The sequence below is a fragment of the Furipterus horrens genome, unplaced genomic scaffold, assembly GCF_987537825.1.
Source record: "Furipterus horrens unplaced genomic scaffold, mFurHor1.1.pri manual_scaffold_4, whole genome shotgun sequence".
NCBI lineage: Eukaryota > Metazoa > Chordata > Mammalia > Chiroptera > Furipteridae > Furipterus > Furipterus horrens.
In genome coordinates this window covers 93,897,437-93,920,727 of record NW_028327174.1, presented here as the reverse complement: position 1 = coordinate 93,920,727, position 23,291 = coordinate 93,897,437, and the positions used below count along the sequence as shown (strand labels likewise).

General features: G+C 37.7%; 1 protein-coding gene across 3 annotated transcripts in view; it reads right to left on the bottom strand.

Moving 5' to 3' along the window:
- The window catches only part of MTMR6 (myotubularin related protein 6), a 51,907-nt gene extending 32,084 nt beyond the window's left edge, over positions 1 to 19,823 (bottom strand). The window contains exons 1-6 of one of the 3 annotated variants that reach the window (XM_090273786.1): positions 19,640 to 19,823; positions 12,211 to 12,327; positions 6,935 to 7,097; positions 5,521 to 5,678; positions 5,212 to 5,340; positions 26 to 160 (exon numbers count right to left, since the gene is read on the bottom strand). In XM_090273786.1, coding sequence (XP_090129912.1) covers positions 26 to 160; positions 5,212 to 5,340; positions 5,521 to 5,678; positions 6,935 to 7,097; positions 12,211 to 12,327; positions 19,640 to 19,663 — 726 coding nt within the window. In that variant the 5' untranslated portion in view covers positions 19,664 to 19,823. The remainder of the gene's footprint in view (positions 1 to 25; positions 161 to 5,211; positions 5,341 to 5,520; positions 5,679 to 6,934; positions 7,098 to 12,210; positions 12,328 to 19,639) is intronic. The other 2 variants (XM_090273788.1, XM_090273785.1) reach the window with 2 other exon arrangements.
- Positions 19,824 to 23,291: the final 3,468 nt, after the last annotated feature.

Here is a 23,291-nt window from a genome sequence, read left to right as displayed (position 1 = left end):
ACTGTAGTGTATTCAAGGCACATACTTTGGGCCTAGTGTCCACGACATACATATAGCGATTGGCTGGATTGGCTTTACTAATGGCTTGAAGCAAATGTTCATCCTCCAGGCACCTGGCACTGAATCCTGACAGTGGTTGACTACATCGACAAATGGCAGCCTAATTTTAAAAAGACAGAAAACAGATTATCCAAAGAGGTCTAAAACATGTCTCATAAAATGTATTTTTTTAAAAAGGTAAAATTAAATGTGTTATCTGTTTAAAAGTTGGCAGGACAATTAGAAGGCATTAACTTTAAAATCCTAGTTGAATTAAAATACTACTTCAACATCTTGATATTACTTATCTCTTCCCAAAACTCTCTTCTAAGAAACTTAAATGCCTCCTCACCTAGTTGGATGAAAAAAAATCTTGTGTCCTTAGAAGTAACACCTGGTCAATTCTCCATCACATAACCTACTAAGATACTTTCTATGTCCTAGATTACAAGATACTTTCAACTCAAGTTCAAGTAAGAGATCAGTCAATAAATGCAGAACAGAATTTTTTTAAATAGCAAGTAGCATTTAAACTTTTAATTTCCAAATGCTTTCAGATCTGTACTTACAAATCAGCAATCTTTATATAAAATGAGACATGAATGAGAAAAATGAGCTTCAATCCAAAGTTGGGTTAAAATATAGCAAATTCAACAGGACAACAATAGCTATAAGAAGTAGTAAATGTTGGATTAAATATTTACTGTTGTTTAAAGTTAAAAAAGAAAATCAAAAAGACTTAGACCCATATACTTTTTATCCAGTTTCACCTGTACCAACCCCAACTTAAGTCTACACAAATATTTCAACACAGTATCATTAACAAAAAAAAGTATATTTATTTTCAATTAACACATACAAAACCACCCAATAAAAATTTAATAAAATAGAAGAAAATGAGGATTGCCTTATTACATTTTTTCAGATCTACTTCCTGATTTGTTAAGTTAGGCACTGAATATCTACTGTTAGCCCAGATTTCCAATTTAAAATGTTTACAAACACAGGTGTGTTCAACAAAGGCCATAACCAGTCATAACTCCATATGACTTTGCTACAAAAATTAGATTAGAAATTTTGTTTAAAGTTTTACTACTTCCAGTCAAGATAAAGGAGTAGGTAGACACACTTCGCCTCTTTGCACAACCATAGAAAGAATTACAACCAGGTCTAAAAACAAATGACAACCAGAAGCATAAGAAAATCAAACTACATGGAAGCTGACAACCAAGGATTAAAGAAGCCACATTCATCCAGATGGGTAGGAGGGGCAGAGTCCCAGTGATGGGGCAGACAGGCGGTGTTGCTTAGACAAGCAGCAGGAGCAGTGGAACGAAGGGTCCCACATTCATGTGTGGTGTATAAAAATCAGAAGGGATACCGTAGGAGCCAGCAATCCCAGCCACAGGCCAGACTGCACATCCCAGGGGTCCAGCACTGGGAAGATAAGCCCATTACCTCGGGCTGTAAAAACTGAGGGTGGTTGGGGCAGCGGAAGAAACTGCTGGATTTTTGCTGCTTGAAGGGCCCGCATGGTCTTAGAACATATACAAACCCCAGGGTAGCAACTGGAAGGGTGCCAATCTACAGGAAGTGGGTGAAGTGACTGGAAATGGGTGAGTGCTGGGCAAATGGCCAGAGGCCAGGCAGTGGCACTGTCCCCTCTCTGCGCCCCCCACCACAAACAGGCCACAAAGTGGTGAAGCAGGTTGCCTGGCCCTGGCAATTGCCTAAGGCTCCACCCCACACAATTTATAAGTGCCTTTGCTACACAGGCCATGCTACAAAGACAGGGAGTCAAAGCAGCTCTATCTAATACACAGAAACAAACTACAGAGGCTGCCAAATTGAGGAGACAAAGAACTATGCCCCCCCCCAAAAAAAACCAGAACAAAACCCCAGAAAAAGAACTACATGAAATAGCCAACCTATCAGAGGCAGAGTTCAAAACACTGGTGATACGGATGCTCAGAGAACTCACAGAGTATGGCGAAAAATAAAGGAAGAAATCAAGGTTACACAAAGCGAAATAAAGAAAACTATACAGGGAACCAACAGTGAAGGGAAGAAAGCCAGGATTCAAGTCAATGATTTGGAACAAAAGGAAAAAATGAACATTCAACCAGAACAGAAAGAAGAAACAAGAATGCAAAAAAAATATGGAGAGGCTTAGGAACCTCTGTGACAACTTTAAAGGTACAAACATCCAAATCATAGGGGTGCCAGAAGGGGAAGAGGAACAGCAAGAAATTGAAACCTATTTGAAAAAATAATGAAAGAAAACTTTCCAAATTTGGTAAAGGAAATAGACATACAAGTCCAGGAAGCACAGGGAGTTCCAAACAACTTGAACCCAAAGAGGACCACACCAAGACAGATAATAATTAAAATGCCAAAGGTTAAAGATAAAGAGAGAATCTTAAAAGCAGCAAGAGAAAAGCAGAGTTACCTACAAAGGCATTCTCATGAGACTATCAGTTGATTTCTCAAAAGAAACTTTGCAGGCAAGAAGGGACTGGCAAGAAGTAGTCCAAGTGATGAAAAGCAAGGACCTACAACCTAGATTACTCTATCCAGCAAAGCTATCATTTGGAATGGAAGGGCAGATAAAGTGCTTCCCAGACAAGGTAAAGCTAAGAGTTCATCATCACCAAGCCATTATTACAGGAAATGTTAAAGGAACTAATGTAAGAAAAAGAAAATCAAAACTATGAACATTAAAATGACAACAAACTCACAACTATCAACAACTGAACTCTTAAACTAAAACTAAAGCAAACTAAGCAAACAACTGGAACAGGAACAGAATCATAGGTATGGAGACCATTTGGAAGGTTATCAGCAGGAAGGAGAAGGGGAGAATGGAGGAAAAGGTGCAGGGATTAAGAAGCATAATTGGTAGGAACAAAATAGACAGGGGGGATGTAAACAGTAGTATAGGAAAGGGAGAAGCCAAAGAGCTTACACACACCACCCATGAACTAAGGCAGGGGTGTTGCTGGAGGGAATGGGAGATACAGGGCGGGGGGGGGGGAACTAGGGGGAAAAATTGGGACAACTGTAATAGCATAATAAAATATAATTTAAAATATACTTTAAAAATAAATGGATGCTGATATGAAAGCTAGAACACACACAGAAAAAAAAAACATAAAGTTTTGCTTACTATCTCTGGCTCCATTCTAGACCCCAACTTGAAGTTCTAATAAAGAAATTTAATATGTAGAAAACCAAAAGGTCAAAGAGAATGGGAAAGGAGAGAAAAAAAGAATAAAGATACAAATAAAATTTGGAAAAATTAAAGCAGATTTACCAGAGCAAATAAAGCTGCCAAATAGTTATGAGTCAATAAGAATCAGGTTATTTTGAGTGGCAAAATCCATATAAGCTCAGGATTTGGTACCTCTGAAAGCCTCAGTGGGGGTATCACTAAAAACAACAGAATTGGTTGAATGTCTATATAAGGACTAGTTAACAATCCCAGAACTTCCCTCACCCTGAAGAAAAAGTTTATTCTATGAAGAGGATTAACCTGAAGACTCTGGTCAACAGGCCCACAGCTGTGGTTGCATGCCACCCCCGTCCCCCACACCTACTCCCACCCCTCAATATAACAGGAGGATTAAGTAAAGCCTACATAACAAAATGTGAGGTCCTCCTACCCCTCTTCCCACATTTGGATGCTGGCCAGACTACCACATACATTGGGACAAAGATTACAAGAGTAAAAAGAATCCAAAGAGAGCAATCTTTCATGCATACAAGCTTCTAAACAGTTCTGTAGTACCTCACTCTGAAATATGAGAGGCCAGGAAAGAATCAGCTATTTGAAAGACGTGAAAAACAAAAAACAAAACAAACAGTAAAAGAAACTGAGCAAAAAGGGTAACTAATGTGGGGAGCACAATAATTCTTTTTAAAAAATCCCTAACATCTTCAGAGAACTAAGTATCACATCCAAAAATAGAAAACTGTTTAAAAAGTTCAGAAAACAGGAGACAAGTGTTGGATTTTTAACACACTATAGGAAAAAAGAAAGGATCTAAGAGATGGTTGGAGGTGAAGTTCAGGAAATCTTCTCCCCTATCCTGAACCTTACAGTAGACTTACAGACATGATCAAGCATAGAAAGGGATGGAAAATCAAAAAGAAAATTAAGAAAAATGGAGGTTTATGCTAGAAAGATCACTTGTCAAGTAATACACACAAAAGTACAAAAAAATCAGTAATAGAGTAGAAGTTACCAGAGAAATATTGAAGCAGTTTCCCAAATGTGAGACCTGAGTTTCTGCAGAATTTAAAACAACATGCAAAGGCACGTAACTGAAGTCTCAGAACACTGGGAGAAAAGAAGAGTTTAAAAACTTCCAGAGGAAAAAAATCAGGTCATAAAAAACTGGGAGTCAGAAATGGCATCCAAATTCTCAATTTACCAGCTGCTGAGATATAGAAAAAGTTATTTACCCCCTTTGAACCACAGTTCCCCCATTTGAAAGTTAGAGGTAATTAGCAGAGCCCACCTTATATAGTTAACTATGAGGATTTCATGCATATAAAGCATTTAACATATAGTACCTCCTGGTCTACAGTTACAGGCTACAAAGGTAACTTTACAGTAATGTGCAATCCCTATTACAGTATCTCAGCATAAAGATGCCTCCTTTGCCTCTTCATATTGCAAAATTCTTCCAATCTGAAGAGCTTACTATTAAAATGGGAACCTGAAATACCCTTGGTTCTCTCCCTTTTCTCAACAGTTGGCTTGTCAGAACTGTTTTCCCCCATTGCAAGCAGGATCAAAAAAGATCATCACAGGGAAGGAAGAAAAACTATCTAATGCCATTATTTTCAAGTCACTACTAGAAAGAAAGAAGCAAGGAAGGAAGGAAGGAAGGAAGGAAGGAAGGAAGGACGGAAGGAAGGAAAGAAGGAAGGAAGGAAAGGAAGGAAGGAAGGGTGAAGGTGAAAGAAAGATAAGTACGAAAGCTTCTGTGTTTCAGGGGTAATTTTGTTTTAAAATATCAAAGATGTCATTAAGTGAAAAGCCAGCACTTATTTATCAGCACTAATATAATAATGGCATCTTAATATAAAAGTGAGTGTTCTTTTTGATATTTAAACCTGAAAAGGGGTTAATACTACATTCGTAAAATCAAAAGGAAACCTGCCTACCTCCTTATTTTGATGGTAGTAGGAAAGAACTGGAAATCTTCCCTTGCTCCGGAACTTAGAACTACCAACAATTATTGGTTTGCTTGCTATTCGGGGAACATAAAGTTCTCTTGGATAAGTTTCACAAATCTAAAAAACATAAAATAAAACATAACCATTCCATATAGTTAAAAACAACCTTTATAAAATTTCAAAACTTACTAATGCAAGAACAGGACATAGCAATACAGAGACAACTTGCTACTATGACACTTCCTGACTCTCTGGTATTAACATTTTCTGAATTTCCCCAGAACATTGCTAAGTTACCTTGTATTCTCGGTTGGCATCAGACAACTGCCAGTTTGAATTTGGCACACCCATCCTCTTATACTCCTCAGCAAGGTCAATAAGCTGCCAACCTCGCAGTCGTTCAGAGTCATTTTGTTTGGGATTATAAGAGAATGCATAGAGATCTTCATATTTTGCTATGGTATACAAAATGCATAGATGTTAAAATGAATTTTATAAGACTCAATATATAACAAATAAAAGTAATTTTCATTTTTATCCCTCCATTTTTTCTTTAAACTCTACAAAGAGATGACTAATATCTGAACATATTTGAAGTTAAAATTTTCTCAGTTCTTTGATATAAATGACTATACCTAAAGGTATAACTATATCGACCTGAGATTCAATTTATATCATCAGTAAAAGCTAGTGAATAGGAGTTAGACTTACACAGTGCTGTAATATTTCCCTTTTTTAAAAGTAAAACTTTAAAAACATAAATAGACACTGTCTACCCACCACTTTTCCCAAATGAGATGTAAAATAAAGACTAATGCTGTAATGAAAAATTAGAGGTGCCACAGAGAACATGAAACTGCCTATACATTCCTATAGCACAGTTTTGACCAAAAATGGCAATGGTTGCAGAGGTTCAGACAGCACTTCCTTCTGAACAATGGGAAGCCCCTGAAGACACAGAACCATCTTTACCAAAAGATTTGACTTAACTTGGGACAATGTTACAGGCTTTATGTGTTAGGAGAGACTGAATAGACAAAAATGTGCTCCTAGACCACTGCAAACCAATGTCCAACAAAAAAAGTAACATCCAGTAACTAATGTGCTTTGTGTCCCTGAAGAGATCTATGTAATTCAAGTTAGGTTGGGGGAAAGGAAGCCTCCAGATCCCTAAAATGTAGTAGTGATAAGATTCTTCTGTAGGGCCTATATCTGTCTCATTCCCATCTCTGCTAAAGTAGGATTTCCGCTCTTTTTCCATCTGCTTCTCTCTCTTATGTTCTACTCTGGTCAATTAGAAATATTAGTCCCACTGCCATCAGAGGAGCCTGACCTTCCTTAACTTTCCATTTAATGATCAATTTCCAAGTCACTCACCTTAGCTACGGGATTCTTAAAAAAAAAAAAAAAAAAAAAAAAAAAAGGCTGTGCCATTGGCTCTCAACAGATTTCTAAAACATTAATATAAATCTATAGTTTAAGTCTCCACTACAAATGCTTCCTTTTGTCCTTTACCCCTTCTTTGGAAACCATTATTACAACTCAGATCAGAAGCTTATAGTTATTTCTAGGCCAAAAATTTAGATCAGGGTGCACAAGTACTTAAGAGTAACCTAAAGTATAAAATAACAATAATGAGACATTAAATAAAGTACCTCAGATAATTTATCTCAAAATTGAGCAAGCAAGCTTTGGTCTCTGAGAACAATACCTTGTTTTGACAGTTGTAGCAAAGAGTTGTAAATATCGTGGCAATCTCTTTCTCTGGGAACAATGAAATGCACAATTCTGAAGTTCTTACACTGAATTACAAGTGGGCATCCAGAGGTTGTCAAAGCCAGTTTCTCCACTGAGGCAATATGGTGGTGCAATATCTACATCATGAGAAAACATCTGATCTTCATTATAAAAAGCACTATTTTATTCTCTTCCACAGTTCATGAATGTTACAAATGTTCTCTTCAAATAAAGTCTCAAATGTTATACATTACATACTCACAAACTTAAAAATTTTTAATGACAATGCTTGAGCCAGATATGTGCCCTAATCACTCCACAGTCATACATCATTAAATCCCAAAATTACATCCTCTAAATATGTTACCTGTCTACTTCTCTCCATCTCCACTGTCACTCCCCTAGCTGCAATGTTTCCACTGTTTTTCACCTGAATTATTGTTACCTAGCCTCCTAAATGCTCTCTCCAAATCTACCCTTGACACCCTCTCAACCCATTTTCTACAAGGCAGACAAGTAACCATTAAAAACCCAACCCCCCAAAAGGCAAAACAATCTAGTCATTATTTCCCACTTCTGTTCAAGTACTAACCAGGCCCAACCCTGCTTAGTTTCTGAGATCAGATGAGAATGAGAGCATTCAGGAGGCTGACCACAGACTTCCCCACTTCTCTAGCCTCATTTCAAGTTCCTCCCCCTACATCACTAAGTTCTAGCGACAATAGCCTTCTTTTGGCTCCTCAAATGAGCCAAGCTCCTTTAAACACACACTGAGTTGGTCCTACTAACTAGGATATTATAGTTCTTCCACTTCACCTAGGAACCTACAGTATTATTTCTGGCCTTCACTTAAAACTCATCACTGAGAAGCACATTTAGCCTGAACATCCCCATGGCCTTTCCCCAAGTTAAGTTAGGCCTCCTCCATTTTCTTATCAGATATTAACGTATATTTTTCCTTTCGTAGCACTGAATCATGTGTAATTCGTTGTGTAGTAAAGGTCTCTTTCTCTAGCTAGATTTTAGGAACTTCATAAGAAGAAAACCACAGCTGAGTGTCATATGTCCAGCCCCTAACACATTACTTGGAGCATTGTAATGATTCTCTTCAAATTAAAACAAAACAAAACGAAACATTTCAAGTGATATATTACACATTCAAACTTAAATTTGACCAAGCCAGAAATACAGATGTCATAGTTGATACCTTCTCCATCACATATGCTTACTGAATGAACAGAAAGTCCTACTATAAACTCAGTACTCAATGGCATTTGAAACATAATGATCATTCTCATGTTACTTATTATATTCTGCTTGCTACTTAAAAAATGTTTTCTTTTTCTCAATAGCATCCCTACTAATTTAAAATATTTACAGAAAACTTGTCTGAAAAATAAAAGATCTTAAAATCATGTTTCATCATGTTTGATAAAATTCAAACATGGCAAGAAATCAAGTCATCCAAATTAGTCTAAAAATTTAACGAATTCTAGTAAAAAAATTCCAACCTGCTTTTATTTTTAATCCTCATCAGAGGACATTTTTATTTATCATTGCTTTTAGAGAGGAAGAGAGAGGAAGAGAGAAAGAAACATCGATATGCAAGAGAAATATCAATCGGTTGCTTTCTCATACGCCCCCCACCACTCCAACTGAGGACTGAATCCACAACCCAGGAATGTCCTGACAGGGTACCGAACCTGAGACCCTTTGGTTTATGGGACAACAACTGAGCCACACTGGCCAGGGAGAGTTTCTGTGCAGGGGAGGGGGTGGCAAGGTGAGAAATGGATGATTATTTATATGATACATATATATCATACAATTATAATTTTATATGCAAATATTAATTTTTTAATTATATATTAATTCTGAAGTTCACATGCAAGATTAAATGCATAAAATAATCAAAAAAAGCTTGAAAAAGAAGACTAGTGAGAACAGAAATCCTATGGTAATTAGAAGTATATATGATGTAGATAATTAAGCATACTACACATATGTAACTCATACTTACAGCTGAGATTTAGCACTACTGACATTTATATTAACAGACCGGTGCCAAGTTACTCAAAATGATCTAACTGATAGTAACATCCAAACAGAGGATAAGGGACAATAATCCACTGTAATACTGTATCACTATTATGATTCCAATTAAGACCCAAAATTATCTGCAGGAAGAGAATGATGAAGGGACCTAGCTTTGCCACTAACTAGTTATGTGATCTTGAAAAAACAATCTGTAAAATGAAAAAAAAGTAATGCCCCTTCTAGACCTAAAATGTTCATTTCTATGAATCTAGTATACTAAACAGACTTCATTAAGAAGAGATGTACAGGGATATACTGGTAAGAAAGCATTTTAAAGATAAGAACAGGAAAGAAAAGAACAACGTAGATATCTTTTAGCCGCCCCTAAAACTACATTCCCAACATCTGAAAGAATAGCTATACGGGAAACGTTCATTTGTACTCTAGGAGGCAGACAACATACAGAGAAAATATTAAGGTGGGCAGACAAAGGAAGGTAGACAGAGTGGATGAGAACAGACTTAATGATTTTACAAGGTCCTGCTAGGTGAAACTCCTGGGCAAACACTGGATGGAGAGGAGATCCAGAGGCTCTAAGGAATACAACTTCTCTGAGATCAACCTGTCAAGTAACTATCTTAACATTGCAACCACTTGCAAATTAGACAGCCTTCCTGGGGAAATTAAGAGTATAATCAAAAAGAGATATTAAGACATTAAAAAACTATAGCCAACAGCCCTGGCTGGTGGGGCTCAGTTGGTTGAAGTGTCATACCAGAAACCAAAAGGTTTCTCAGGTTTGATATCTGGTCAGGGCACATGCCTAGGTTGTGGGTTCAGTCCCTGGTCGGGGCATATGTGAGAGGTAACCTACCTATGTTTCTCTCCCACATCAATGTTTCTTTTCCTCTTTCTCTCCTTCCATTTCCGCTTTCTAAGCCTGACCTTGGGTAAGGATTAAAAAAAAGAAAAAAAAAAAGCTATAGTCAATAAAGCAGTTTGCTATCGGTACTGTATAATCAATATACCAAAAGAACAGAATAGAGCTCAAAAGCAGATCCTCACTTTAAGACAGAATTGATACTACACATTAACAAAATAAAACAATCAATAAATGGTGCCAGTTATGCATAAAATAAAAATGAATCTCTATGTTATTCCATCCACCAAAATATTTCCCAGACATATTAACAACTTATACTTAGGATACAAACATAAGCTTTTATAAGAAAACGTAGGAGAACCTCTATGACCCTGATGTAGAGAAGGATTCCTTAAGTCACAAAACAACATACATAAGAATTAAAATCTATTGCACTAAAATTTTAAAATTAAAGACATGTCACACACTGATAGACATTATCAACAACACATATCTGACAAAACATTAAAAACTGGAACTCTTGCAAAATCAGTAACAAGACAAACAATCCAACAGAAAAAGAAAAGGAATTCTAAAGACAAAACATCTGAAATTGTTAATGTCAGTATTTAACTAGATATTCATAAGGGAAAGGGAAGCAAAGGAACTTAGACATTGAGCTTAATAAAATGGGAAGCATGAGCCTGTTTGCTTCACCAGGAAGCTACAGCTTCACACCCCTGGGGACCACAGCATTGTGCTCTCTGCCAAAGGGATTAACACTCCTACCTTCCCCACTCAAGTACCAGATTTTGTTGAGGGGTGCAGGGGTGGAGGGGTAGGTGGAGGCAGGGCGGGTTATGGATCACAGAGGCCTGTTATTCTAACTAGCGGGTGTGGAGCCATTCAAAACCCATGAAAACTTGGGAAATTGATTCGTCATTTTGAAAAGGCACTTGGTCCATCCCAAGCACAAGCTATTATAATCCCTGGGGAACAAAGAAGCACGCACTCTCACGCTCGCACACTCCCTCTCGCTCTCTTTTTCTCTCTCTCTCTCTGGCTTGGGACCTGCATTCACCCCATGTACTTGCATGTCCTCTCTCCACAGCCATGCGACCTTAGCATCCTCATGACCCATGACCATGCAGGCTCCATATGCAGGCTCCAGGAGGCAGCCTGAATATCACAGCACAGTAATGGACTGCAGCTGGAAACACATGCTAAGCTAACCAGATGCTAAGCAAACTATACTTTTAACATAAAGCAGGAAATCTGGACACTGGATTTTGCTTTGGCCTTGCTGAGGACAAGGTTGGACTTTTTCCATGGTGGGACGGATAGAGACGAGAAACTGGAAACCCAGGAAGCAACTTCTATTTCCACATGCCAACACTACAATCTCTCATACACGGGTCCTTGGAATGCTTTCCTCACGAAATTAGAAGAGTCTAATTTCCACCGATAACAAAAGGGTAACTTCCTTATAATCAGCAAGTTCAAATCACAATCACACATCCACCAAATAGGCAAAAAGCTTAAAAGTTGACAATCTCAATGTTGCTGAAAATAGTGAACCATGTGTCACACTCTACTGAGAATATGTTGCAAAAATCATTTTGGAGAGGTAACATACTTAGCAAGGTTGAATATGCACTTATCTAAGTAATTTTATTCCCAGGCAAATACCCCAGACAAACTCTGGCACAGTGTATACATGAAAAAACATATACAAAATATCCATTTCCTCATTGTTTGTACTAGCAATAAATAAACAAACAAGCACCTAATGGCAATTTGGTATAAAAATACCATGGAATATGACATTTGAACTGTCAATATGTACCTATATTATTTAAATTTTAAAAAATTACTATTATTTATGTAGATAAAAAAGTATCTTTCTGGTATTCTACAAAAAAATTCCACACTCCATATTATATCAGTTTTATTAAGAGGGATGGTAAAAGCGATTTAGGTGATTGAAAAATTTTTGGTTGAGACAGGTAAGTAGCAATTTAAAAATTTTTCTACACATTCTGCCCTGGCTGGTGTGGCTCAGCGGACTGAGTGCCGGCCTGTGAAACGAATGGTTGCTGGTTCACTTCCCAGTCAGCACACATGCCTGGATTGCGGGCTAGGTCCCCAGTTGGGGGACGTGCGAGAGGAAACCACCCACTGCTGTTTCTCTCCCCCTCTTTCTCTGTCCTTTTCCCTCTCTCTAAAAATAAATAAATAAAATCTTTAAAAATTAAAGAAAAAAATTGTATACACATTCAAAATAAAACGCAGCAATAGACTAAGACCATTATTATAATTATGGTAAATAGTACAGTAAAGATGCTCCTTACCCAGGTTTCTTTCTGATGAGAATCTATAAATAATAGATGTGTGGCCGTAAGATACAGTGTTCCTGTCAATGACTTGTTGCTGGTACTGAATCGGTCAAGTAATTTCACTTGCTCAACCTAAAAAAGAAAAAGATGTTACTTGTCATTTCAAAAGTAGTATAAATTCTGTTTCTGTTATCCTAGGATTTGAACGCACCATTTTCAAATTTTTTCCTCCTTCTGTTCAAAAACATGAAGGTGGAAAAAATTTCATGTATCTTGGGAAATATATAAACCACAAACAACACAGGTACTATTTGCAGTTACAAATATAAATAAGAGAGAAGAAAGCTGTAAAGAAGTATTAACATATATATGAAGGGGAATAGGAAGGAAGGGTGTGGTATAAATAAGCAAAAATGTTTTTCACATCTGAGACTCAATATATTTTATTCAGAGTTGGCAGGTCAAATAACAAATATATAAGCTTATCATGTAGTCATGGAAGTAAATTACCAGAAAAATTAATTCAGGAAACAGTTAAATGATTGCAAACTTCAGCTTATTCTCCTCTCCACTCCACCCAGGACAATGTTTTGTATCCAGCTCTGTGCTTTTACTCATACTGTACATATAATAGTCTCTTCTGCTTTAATAAATAATAAGCATTCTTCAAGGCTCATTGATGGCCTGACTCTAACAGGAATCCTCTCAGAAAACCAATTACTTAATGTCTTAGTTTTGTATTTCTTCTGAACTCCTTGTCATAGATTATGTCATATGCTTCTTCCGCATCTTTTAGTAGCTGAGACAGTGAGGTACGTAGTACATCTTTATTAATAGTAAACACAAGCAAGCATACTGCACAAGGCTGTTACTCAAAGAGTGTGATTAAAGTTGACCAGGGATGTGAAGGAAACTACTGTGTTGAAAAAAGTGTTTATTATTATCTGTTCTTATGGGGGGAATATGTAAAATAACCATTACCAAGTTAAAAATATTAATCCACAGCTATAGCAGTAGGTTGTAGATACTTCTTTAAATTGTGTATATTTTCAAAACCAGATAGCTAACCATTATCTCATTAATTCTATACCTTCTCCCCACATATACAGGGCAGGACAAAAGTAGATTTACAGCTGTTCATATGGAAAACACTACAATAATTAATAAATACTAATACAAGAATAAACTCTGTATTGCCTATACTCACTACTGTAAACCTACTTTGCCCTACTCTGCATTTTCTTTTCTGTTATTAAAATTGAAGAAAAAATTTCCCCATTTTGAAATTATGATTTCCAAAATAATCAATAACTACCATTTAAAAGACGATTAGTGCTCCCCCCCAAGAAATTTAATTTCAAAGAAAGTTTTTTACTTATAACAGCACTTAGTCAAACAAATTAAAATTTAAATGTAAAATTAAAATATTTGTTTTTGGATAAAAAAGTTCATCCTGACCATAATAAATTGAGGATTGTTCATTACCGTGGTAAATGTAAAATTATATTCAAATCAAGAAAATATAATAGAAAATCATTACATGACCACTTCAATATGGCAATCTCTATATAGATGTGGGAGATAATAAAATTAATCTAAAATTATCTCAAAACATTTAGCTAATACTTAAAATAAATTTCTAAAGAATTTCTGAGAAAACATACTATTTAGTACCCTACTGCAAATCCTAAAACAAATTTTTTGAAAAATAAATAAAATTAAAATATTTTCTTTGCTAAAATCATCAGCATACAAATTTCAAACTAAAGTCTTAGCCATTTCTAAACACCAACTCCTGCTTCATAATTTCCCTTTTTTTGCTGAGAACCTGAAAGTACTTTACAGATATTGCTACAGATTTTTCCCAATGTTTTCTTGGAAATGTTTTAAGCCAGGTATTTAGGAAGCATCTGCAACTCTTTCAGGCCACTAGCACTGAGGCACTGCAGGAACAGTGTTAGGATCATTTAATTATAGGTACCATCAAGGCAAAAAGGAAATGGGGAATAGGGAAAGAGTTATGGAGAAAAAATAAACAGAAGAAAATGGAGCAGGAAGAAAAGAATTAGAGGGTGTGGCCATTATGGTGAGGATGGGAAATGCCAACGCATTACTTTAAGCAACATTTAATTGAATTGTTGCCAACTATGGGCCTGCACTAAAGTATCCTAATGGTCTACACAGGAGTTCAAATCTCAGCTGGTTACAAAGCAGAAAGTGAAAAGCACAGGAAATCACGCACAGAGAATCACATTCGGAAAACTCAGACACATCTACCCACAAGAGGGAAAAGTGGCCTCTGGGACAAGAAGGGACCAATGGCCTTCCTCAAAATTCTATGACCAACAGTTGTACTTTCTTGACAACTACATGACAATGGCTACTGAAGCAGAAAGTACACTGTCAAGGATTCTCTAGCCGGGCACCCATTTAGACTCATTTTTTAACACTCATACACTGACATCTTGCCAATAATTACCTATCAAAAAGAAAGAGCATCAAGTTGCCTTCCTAAAGTAAAAGGTAAGCATCAAAGGGGCAGAGATTAAAAAATTTTTTTTGTTCAGATACCACCAATTCCTACAACAGCGTCTGGCTGAATAAACTGCCAAATGAAACAGATCATACATCCAGGGGCACTTTACTGACCTACTTTGCTTTGCTTTCCTGCAGCGCCAGATACAGCTGACATTCCATGAATGGCTTCCTGTCTCACAGAGTAAAATCAAAGATTTCACATCAGCTTTCAAGGCTCTATAGTAACTTGTCCCTGTCCTCAACTTTAATTTACTATGCTCTCTCCTTCACTCACTCTGCTCTAGCCGCTGTGCTCTTCTTGCCAGTTCTTACCAACCAGGCACGCCTGGCATAGGGTTTTTGCTCTTGCTGTCACCTCTGTTGTGACTCTTCCTGCCACTTCTCCCACCCAAGTAAAGACGGCTCATTCCCTCACCTCTTTCACATCTGTACTCGTGTCACTATCTCTGTAGGGATTCCCTAACTACTATATTTCCAACTCTCCTCCCCCACCCCACCCTGGCACTCTCCACAGCATCTACCAACATCTACCATGTTATATATTTGACTTATTGATTTCATTTATTGCTATATCTTCCCCAACTAGAAAATAAGTTTTATAAGGGCTGGGATTTTTGTCTGATTTGTTCACTGGCATTTCCCAAGTACCTAGAACAGCACCTGCCCCATGGAAAAGGAGAGAGCAGAGGAGTGGACAGAAGAGGCAAATAAAGAGAGGGCAGAGGAAGAGGAAGCAAAGAAGGAAATTAAGTAAAGAAGACTGTTCCCTTTCCATCTATGATTCACCACTTTCCATTTTGTCTTGAATACTCTTTTCTCTAGCTCTTTGTACTTTGCGTGTCCCTTTTTAACTTCTCCTGGACCTCTAATCTTCACCCTTCTCTACAGAGCCCCTACATATTTTCCTGCATAAACTCATCCACAATAGGACATTTCAATGGTTACATAAGCACTGACAACTCCAAAATCTATAGATCCTTATAATCAGCTACCTACTAGACATCCTACCACCTAAGTTCCTCTCATCCATCTCCTCCTTTCCATTCCTACTCACACTGACCTACCTCACTACTCAAACCTCTTGGTTAGATAATTACTCTGTGAGGCGGGAGAGTGTAATATATACGAGAACACGGCTGGTATCATAAACACCAGGATTCAAGTTCCCAGCTCCACCTCTTCCTTAGTTATTTCATTTAATCTCTGCAAGTTTCAGTTTCTCACCTGTACATTGGGGTAATATTAGTAAAAGTCAAAATGACACAACTATTTTATGAGTGAAGCATTGAGGTGTTCCTCAAAATCTACTGGCTCATATTTCAAAGACAATGAAAACAGTATCGTTTTCTCCTTATTCTTCATCCTTTCTTAGTTTTGCATCTCCTTCACTCTTTGCAACAGGTAATATATATTTGTGTACACACAGGTATGGTCTCACATTCTAATGACAAAGTGACAGCAAGCTAAGACAAATTGGGCATTACTTTTGGAATGACTCAATTTGAGCCCTAGTTTGGTCAGATCTTCACACGACATTCCATTCTTTAACAAACTCTAGGAAGCAGTCTTTCATATAGAGTTTAGGAAACATTCTTCCATTTCATTCTGTAAAGTTCCATTCACAAACAGCACAAATTGCAACATCAACACATCATGTCAGCCAAAGGACTGGAGCCTGGCAGGCAAAGAAGAAAGACTGCATAAAAAAGAACTGTCTCTGCCTATTTCCCATTGTTTCTTGGCAAGACTATCTCATTGTGGCAAAATTAGCCCTCAAAGTGAACACTGTTCATAAGTATAGCTTGAAAACGCTCTTTCAGAATTTCAAATTCAGACTTGACATCTTTACTGATGCTATATGGTTAATAAACCAAATGTGACCAAAACAGGATGCTATATCTATTCTTGAATTCTAGAACAATAAAGCCATTTGGTTAGTATTCAGCTAAAATACTTTATCTCATCAATCTTTGGTTAGTAAGCAAAAACAAAACAAAAATGACCACAAACAATACAACAACAATACCACATCAATATTATTTACTTATGTCAAGAAAAGGTCTTAAGACTTATTCTTAGGATTTCTGAATTAATACGTTTTTACAATGAAATTAAAACTAGAGAGGCGATGGAAAAGACATTACATAGTCTTTGGAGTTAGACAAACCTTGGTTTAAATCTTGACTCTATGCTTCATGAGCTAATTGGGAAGATTATTTCCATTCTCTAAGCCTACTTCCTCATTTGTAAATAAAAATAATGTACCCAACTGGTGGTGTTTAGAGATTAGTGATAATTTTGTGTAAACTAATATTGTATAATTGGTTATACTGACATACGATTACAACTTTTCGAATACAGCTGACTCTTGCACAACATGGGTTTGAATTGTGTGGGTCCACTTATACTTCGATTTTTGTTTACAATAAACATCTGTACTCTTTTCATTCTATGGTTTATAGTCCACAGATGCATATGGCCAACTGTATGAATTGACCTATGCCATTCTATATCCATAGATTTTGATATCTGTGGGGAGGGCAGGGGCCGGAATCAATCCCCCTTCAATATCAAGAATAACTAAGTTTGGGGGGAGTCAAAAGTTACATACAAAATTTCAACTGCACAGAAGTCGGTACCCCTAACCCCAGCACTGTTCAAGGGTCAACTGTTCAGCTGTCTGAACAACACAGAAAGAATCACTAGTTACATAGTACTACTTCAGCCAATTCTTGATCATAGTGACTGAACTACAGAGTTCAAAACAGCTAAATAAATTTAAAGCAATTCATTTGTAGTTTTAAATACTTACAATTATTTCTACAGCAAATTAACTATGTCCAGGTGAAGGCTATGCATAATAGAAATAAAGAGTTGGCTATGTTCAAATCAATCTTTATAACTTATAACTTATAAAGTTATAGTTTTAAGTTCTAAGTTAAGAAACTATCATACTCCACCCAACAATTATCAGAATGTCTTATGAAGTCCATGTCTACTGTGCTCCCAGTTGTATACCTAGTGTCTGTACAGTGCCTGGCACATAACAGATACCTAGCAAATATGTGTTTAATTGTACTCTGCATACAGCCACTTAAGATTATTCCATGGTAGTAGTGCTCCAATGCTAGAAAAATAATCCAAAGTAATAAAGGAGCACACTTGAGAAGTTATTTTAATAGAATATTAGTCAGAAATCCTTTAGTCCTTAAAAAGTCATAAAAGGACCTTAACTAAACCACCAGCACAGACCCACTGTGAAAAGACAAGACTAAATCAGAAGATTAATTAGAGAAAAGTCCATCAACTGATAAAGAGGAAACTAGACCAAATGATTCACCAGCAATAAACGTAAGGAAATGAGAAGAGCTACAATTATACAAATAAAGACAAAGATATACATTCATCATAAATGTAAAGCAGAAAGGCTTAAAATAAGCCAAGCGGCCTTAGATTTTCCAACTTTCTGTTCACTCTTACCAATTACCTAGGAATAGGGCTGCTTCTAATTGATTCACTCGGTTCACTTTTCCTGTTTTGTTACTGTGTGCTGTAGCAAGCATTGCAAAAAATGCAAAGATGAGGTTCAGTCTGGCACAAAAGGAAGTCCTGTGCTCAAAGCTACTATGTAACAAGTCTGGAACCTTGAAACCAGGACAAGAGAGAACCTGATCTGATGCCTATTCTTCTTTCCACATCTACATCTTCTACTAGTTGGGTCATTTACTTAGTCACCCTTCTATTTTCAAATGTAAAGTGCCAGCCACTTTAATTCTAGTTACTCTGCCTTCTCTATAAAAAAATAAAATAAAATAAAAAATTGTTTAAAAGGGGTTAGTATTTAGCACTTCAATTTTATTATAGTATGTGCAACGGTAAAAACAAGCACTAATAAAAATCCATGTACACTTTAAAAAGGTTGGTAAAACATTTTAATGGCAGCTCAAATTCTCCATGGAACAAATGAAGATGACGAATGTCTGCTAAACGGTGATTCTAGGAGGAGAAGCAATTAACTGGTTTCAGCAAAATGCGGGCAGTCAAGTTTCACAGTGGGTCGTCCTCTTCTCGGTGATCCTCAAACCCTGTTATTCTGGTCTCTGTATTTCCTCTCTCCCAAAGTTGAAATCGAACTTAAATGTTGTCGGTAAAGTAATTTGGTAATATTCTGATGTTTTTTCCTTCAGTTTTAACATTTGTAACGGATTCACAAGCACACGTGTTTGAAAGGAAAAATGCATGCCTTTAACGCACAAAACTTAAGCATGGGATTTAATAAGCTCAGCTGAATAACAATTTCATCAAACACTGTAAAATACAGGAAAATATTTTTACCTTCTTCGTAACTCCTCTGTTTGAGCTGACTCTAAAGACAAGTTTGAGCAGAAACGGAAACACCAAATCTAAACGACTGGAGACCGAGACAGAAAGTGAGGTGGAGCCGAGTGCTGATCTCAGCTTCTCCAAAACTTCCAACAAGAATGTGTGTGACGCGGGGCAATTAACCGTAAATAAGAAAAAGCTTATACAACATCGAAATGTTCATTTGTAGACCCACCGGCTTTCCGATCTGAGGTGGAGAAAGGCTGACAGGCCCCGGGCGAAAACAGCCCCAATTCTGGCCAAGAAAAAGCTGAGAGGGCGGCGACATATCACCGCACCCAACGCCTTGGACTGACAAGCGAGACTGAACTCCCGCGGGTAAAGGAGGCCTACCAAACACCCCCGTGGCCCAAACGGCCCCTACCCTCCCAGGCACGCCCGGCCAGGACCCTCGGCCCAGAGCCAGGCCCCGCCGGACTGGTCCTCAGCCACCGTCTGCTCCACCGAGCTCTGCTCGTCTCCAGCCGCCGCCCGCTTGGTCAGAGCCGGGCCGGCGGCAAACGCATCACCCAAGCCCGACTACCTTGGTTGTACGGATGTGCTCCATCCCGAGGAGAATCAGCCGGCGGCCCGCCTCACCGGCGTCTCATTAAAGACAAAACCTGGGCGGCGACGGCCACCAAGACACAGTAGGAACAAGCTCAGCAGGTTAGCGCCGCCGACAGCCCGCCCCCGGCCGAACAGACCGCGCAGGTGCAGCGGTCGGGCGCCGTCTCCTAGAAACACTTCCCCAAACCAAGGGGCAACCGACGCTACGTGCGCGGGTGGGACCGAGCGTCGGCGGAAGGAGAGGGGCGTCTGAGTCTTTGCGGCGTCCGCCGGTCCTACAGTGCCTCCTGTCTGTGGCCGACTCACCAGCCCGGGCAGAAGCTCCGCTATTGAGCAGCTGGCAGCGGACCAGAAAGGCAGTAGGGAGTGGGTCCCGTGAGGACTCTGCGGGTTAGGGCTGAATCCTGTAGGCATGCTATGGAGAGAGAATTCGGTGCGTGAGGGTGAGATGTCCCTGAAGCGCATCACTCTACAAGTGGACGGCACCAAATTTCAACGCTTCCTCTTTACTTTGAGCTACAATTCTACTCAAAAGAATCTAGTCTAAGGAAACAATAAGATATATTTAGTTTAGCCTTATTTGAAACAATCAAAATCTTCCATACTATGGGATAACATAAATATAAAAAGCCAAAGTGAGTGGCAACAAATATTTACTTGAGGTCAGAAAATGAATAGCTATTTGAGAAGCCTGATTCAGGGAGAAACCCAAATAGTGTTTGGATTAGAAGACAAAGGCAAGGGGGCGCGGTTTATGAGAAAGGGAAGGAGACAATTATATTAAGAGAAGGAAGGCGTTTCTATTGGTGCAGATATACTAACATAGCGCCGTTAATTCTAAACAATGTTTTTAATTTTCCGTCTGGTAACCATCAGTCCAGTAGTAATAATATCTGCTTTATTGTTTGAGATGCAGTGTTGTTTTAGGCCCAGTCCAAAGGTTAATTTGCCTTGTTATAACAGTCCTAAGTTTTGAGGCATAAGGTGTGCACAGTAGTTCAACTCCATTCTAAAGCGGATCACTTTTTTTTTTTACACCAGCATCCATTTAAAAATATACAACAGGTCTTAAAAGTAGGTAAAACCTGCAAACTAAAAAATCAACAACTTTTCATAGATCTAAAAGAAAACTGAGATTACGGGGCACACCACTGCCCCCAAAATTAGAGAAAGAGAGACAGGGTAGTAAAGCAGTCACGACCGAGGGAGCAGAAACAAACAAAAAAATACTTCCCTGGGAATCCGTGCCTAGCAGTTTCTTTTACCCACTACAGCATGTCTGACTACAGAAAGAAAAAAAAAAATTACAAGACATACTAAAAGGCAAAAAACACAGTTTGAAGACACAGAGGAAGCATCAAAACCAGATTCAGATATAGCAGGGATGTTGCAATTATCAGAGAATTTAAAACAGAATTTATATGCTAGGAGCTCGAATGGGTCAACACCGTGCAAGACAAATGGGCAATGTAAGCGGAGAGATGGATATCCTAAGAAAGAACCAAAAAGAAATGTTAGAGATTTAAAAAACAACAACACTGCACCAGAAGTCAAAAGTGCCTTTGATGGGTTTATTAGTAGACTGGACTTGTCTGAGGGGAAAAAATCTCTGAGTTTGAGGATATCTCAATAGGAACCTCCAAAACTGAAAAGCAAAGAGAAAGAAGACAAAAAAACAACCAAAAAGAAAAAAGAAAAAACAGGATATTCAAGAAGTGTGGGATAGCTGTAAAAGGAGTAACCTATCTGTAGTGGGACTATCTGAAGGAGAAGAAAGAGAGGAACAGAAACAAGTATTTAAAACAATAATAACTGAGAATTTTTCCCAAATTAATGTCATACACCAAACCTGCTCACAAAACACCAAGGAGGATAAATACCAGAAAAACTACATATTATTTCCAAACTATATAAAACCAAGGATAGAGGGTCAAGGGGGTAAGGCAGAGTCCTGAAGAACCCAGAGGAAAAGAAATACCTTACCTATAGAGGAACAAAGATAAGAGTTATATCTGACTACTCTTCAGAAACCATGTAAGGAAGAAAAGGGTGAAGTAAAATATTTAAAGTATTGACAGAAAATAAAAATCAACCAACCTAGAATTCTGAGCCCTGTGAAATTATCTTGCAAAAGTGAAGCGGGAGCCCTAGCTGGGTAGCTTAGTTGAGTAGAGCATCCCCTGATGCCACACGCTGAGGTTGTGGGTTGATTCCAGATGGGTTGGACATATGCAAGAAACACAAGTCAATGTCTGTCTGTCTCAATCTCTCTCTCTCTCTCTCTCTCTCTCTCTCTCTCTCTCTCTCTCTCTCTCTCTCCCTTTCTCTTTCTCTCTCTCTCCCCACCCCTCTCTAAAATAAATGAATAAAAAATTTTTTTAACTTAAAAAAAAAGTGGAGGGGCAATAAAGACTTTCTCAAACAAAACGGAAGAGAATTTGTTGCCAGTAGACCTGCCTTGCAAGAAATGTTAAAACGAGTTCTTTAGAGAGAAGCGAAATGATATGTCAGAAATTTGGATCTACATAAAGGAAGGAAAAGCATCGGAGAAAAAATAAATGAAAATAAAATAAAAACTTTTATTTATTTTTTGGTTCTTAATTGATCTAACATAACAGTTTGTTCAAAGTAATAGCAACAACGTATTTGATTATATATGCTGTGGCATATATACATATATATAATTATGTATAAGTGAAATGAATGATAGCAATTATAAAAGGGATGGGAGGGAAGAATTAGAATTATTTTGTTATTATAAGGTTCTCTAATTACAAAAATATTATGCTGTAGAGAAATATTATATAACAGAAATGTTGATGCTGTATTACTGAATGGAATATAAACTGGCTATAGAATGGTAAGTTCAATGTGACTGTTTTGCAATTTGCATTTATGCAAACAAAAAAGCTTACATTTCTAGATGTAATTTCTCTATTTTAGTGATGACTGCTGTAATTTCCCTATTTTAGTGGTTCTCAGCCAGGAGTGATTTTGCCCTCATGTGACATTTAGCCGTATCTGGTGTGGGTGTGGGATGCTACTGGCACATAGTAGGTAAAGGCTAGGTCTGCCACTGAACATCCCACAACGCACGAGACACCACAACCCGCCCCCACCCACCCACAAAGAATTATCTGGTTTAAGACATCAATAATGCAGACGTGGAGAAACCCTGCTCTATGTTTTCCAAGTGTTCTGTACTAAGCACTTTCAACTTTTGTAACTAGAAAATGCTGTTTTAAAAATATCATTTTTACATCGTCTTTACAAGAACCTCTTTAACATCTAAGTTTTCTAACTAAATTTTTATTTCATTTTGCCAGAATTTCATTCATTTATCTTGTTCAAGTTGTCTTTGTGTTGCTCTGTTTTGTTATGAGTGCCTGCTATGTTTCATACAGATTGCCAAAGCTACGGCAATGCTTATTAAACACGACAGTCTTTGTGGTGAAATCACTTACTCCTGTAAGATAAATATGTAATAAGTAAAAAGTTGAACCACCTAGAAACCAGTATGAGTACATTTTCATGTCTAAAATAAATACAAATCCAGCTCCTTGCCCCCCTCCAAAAAAAAAAAAAGAAACATTGAAAACTAATGCAGGCCTTTATTGAAGATCTTT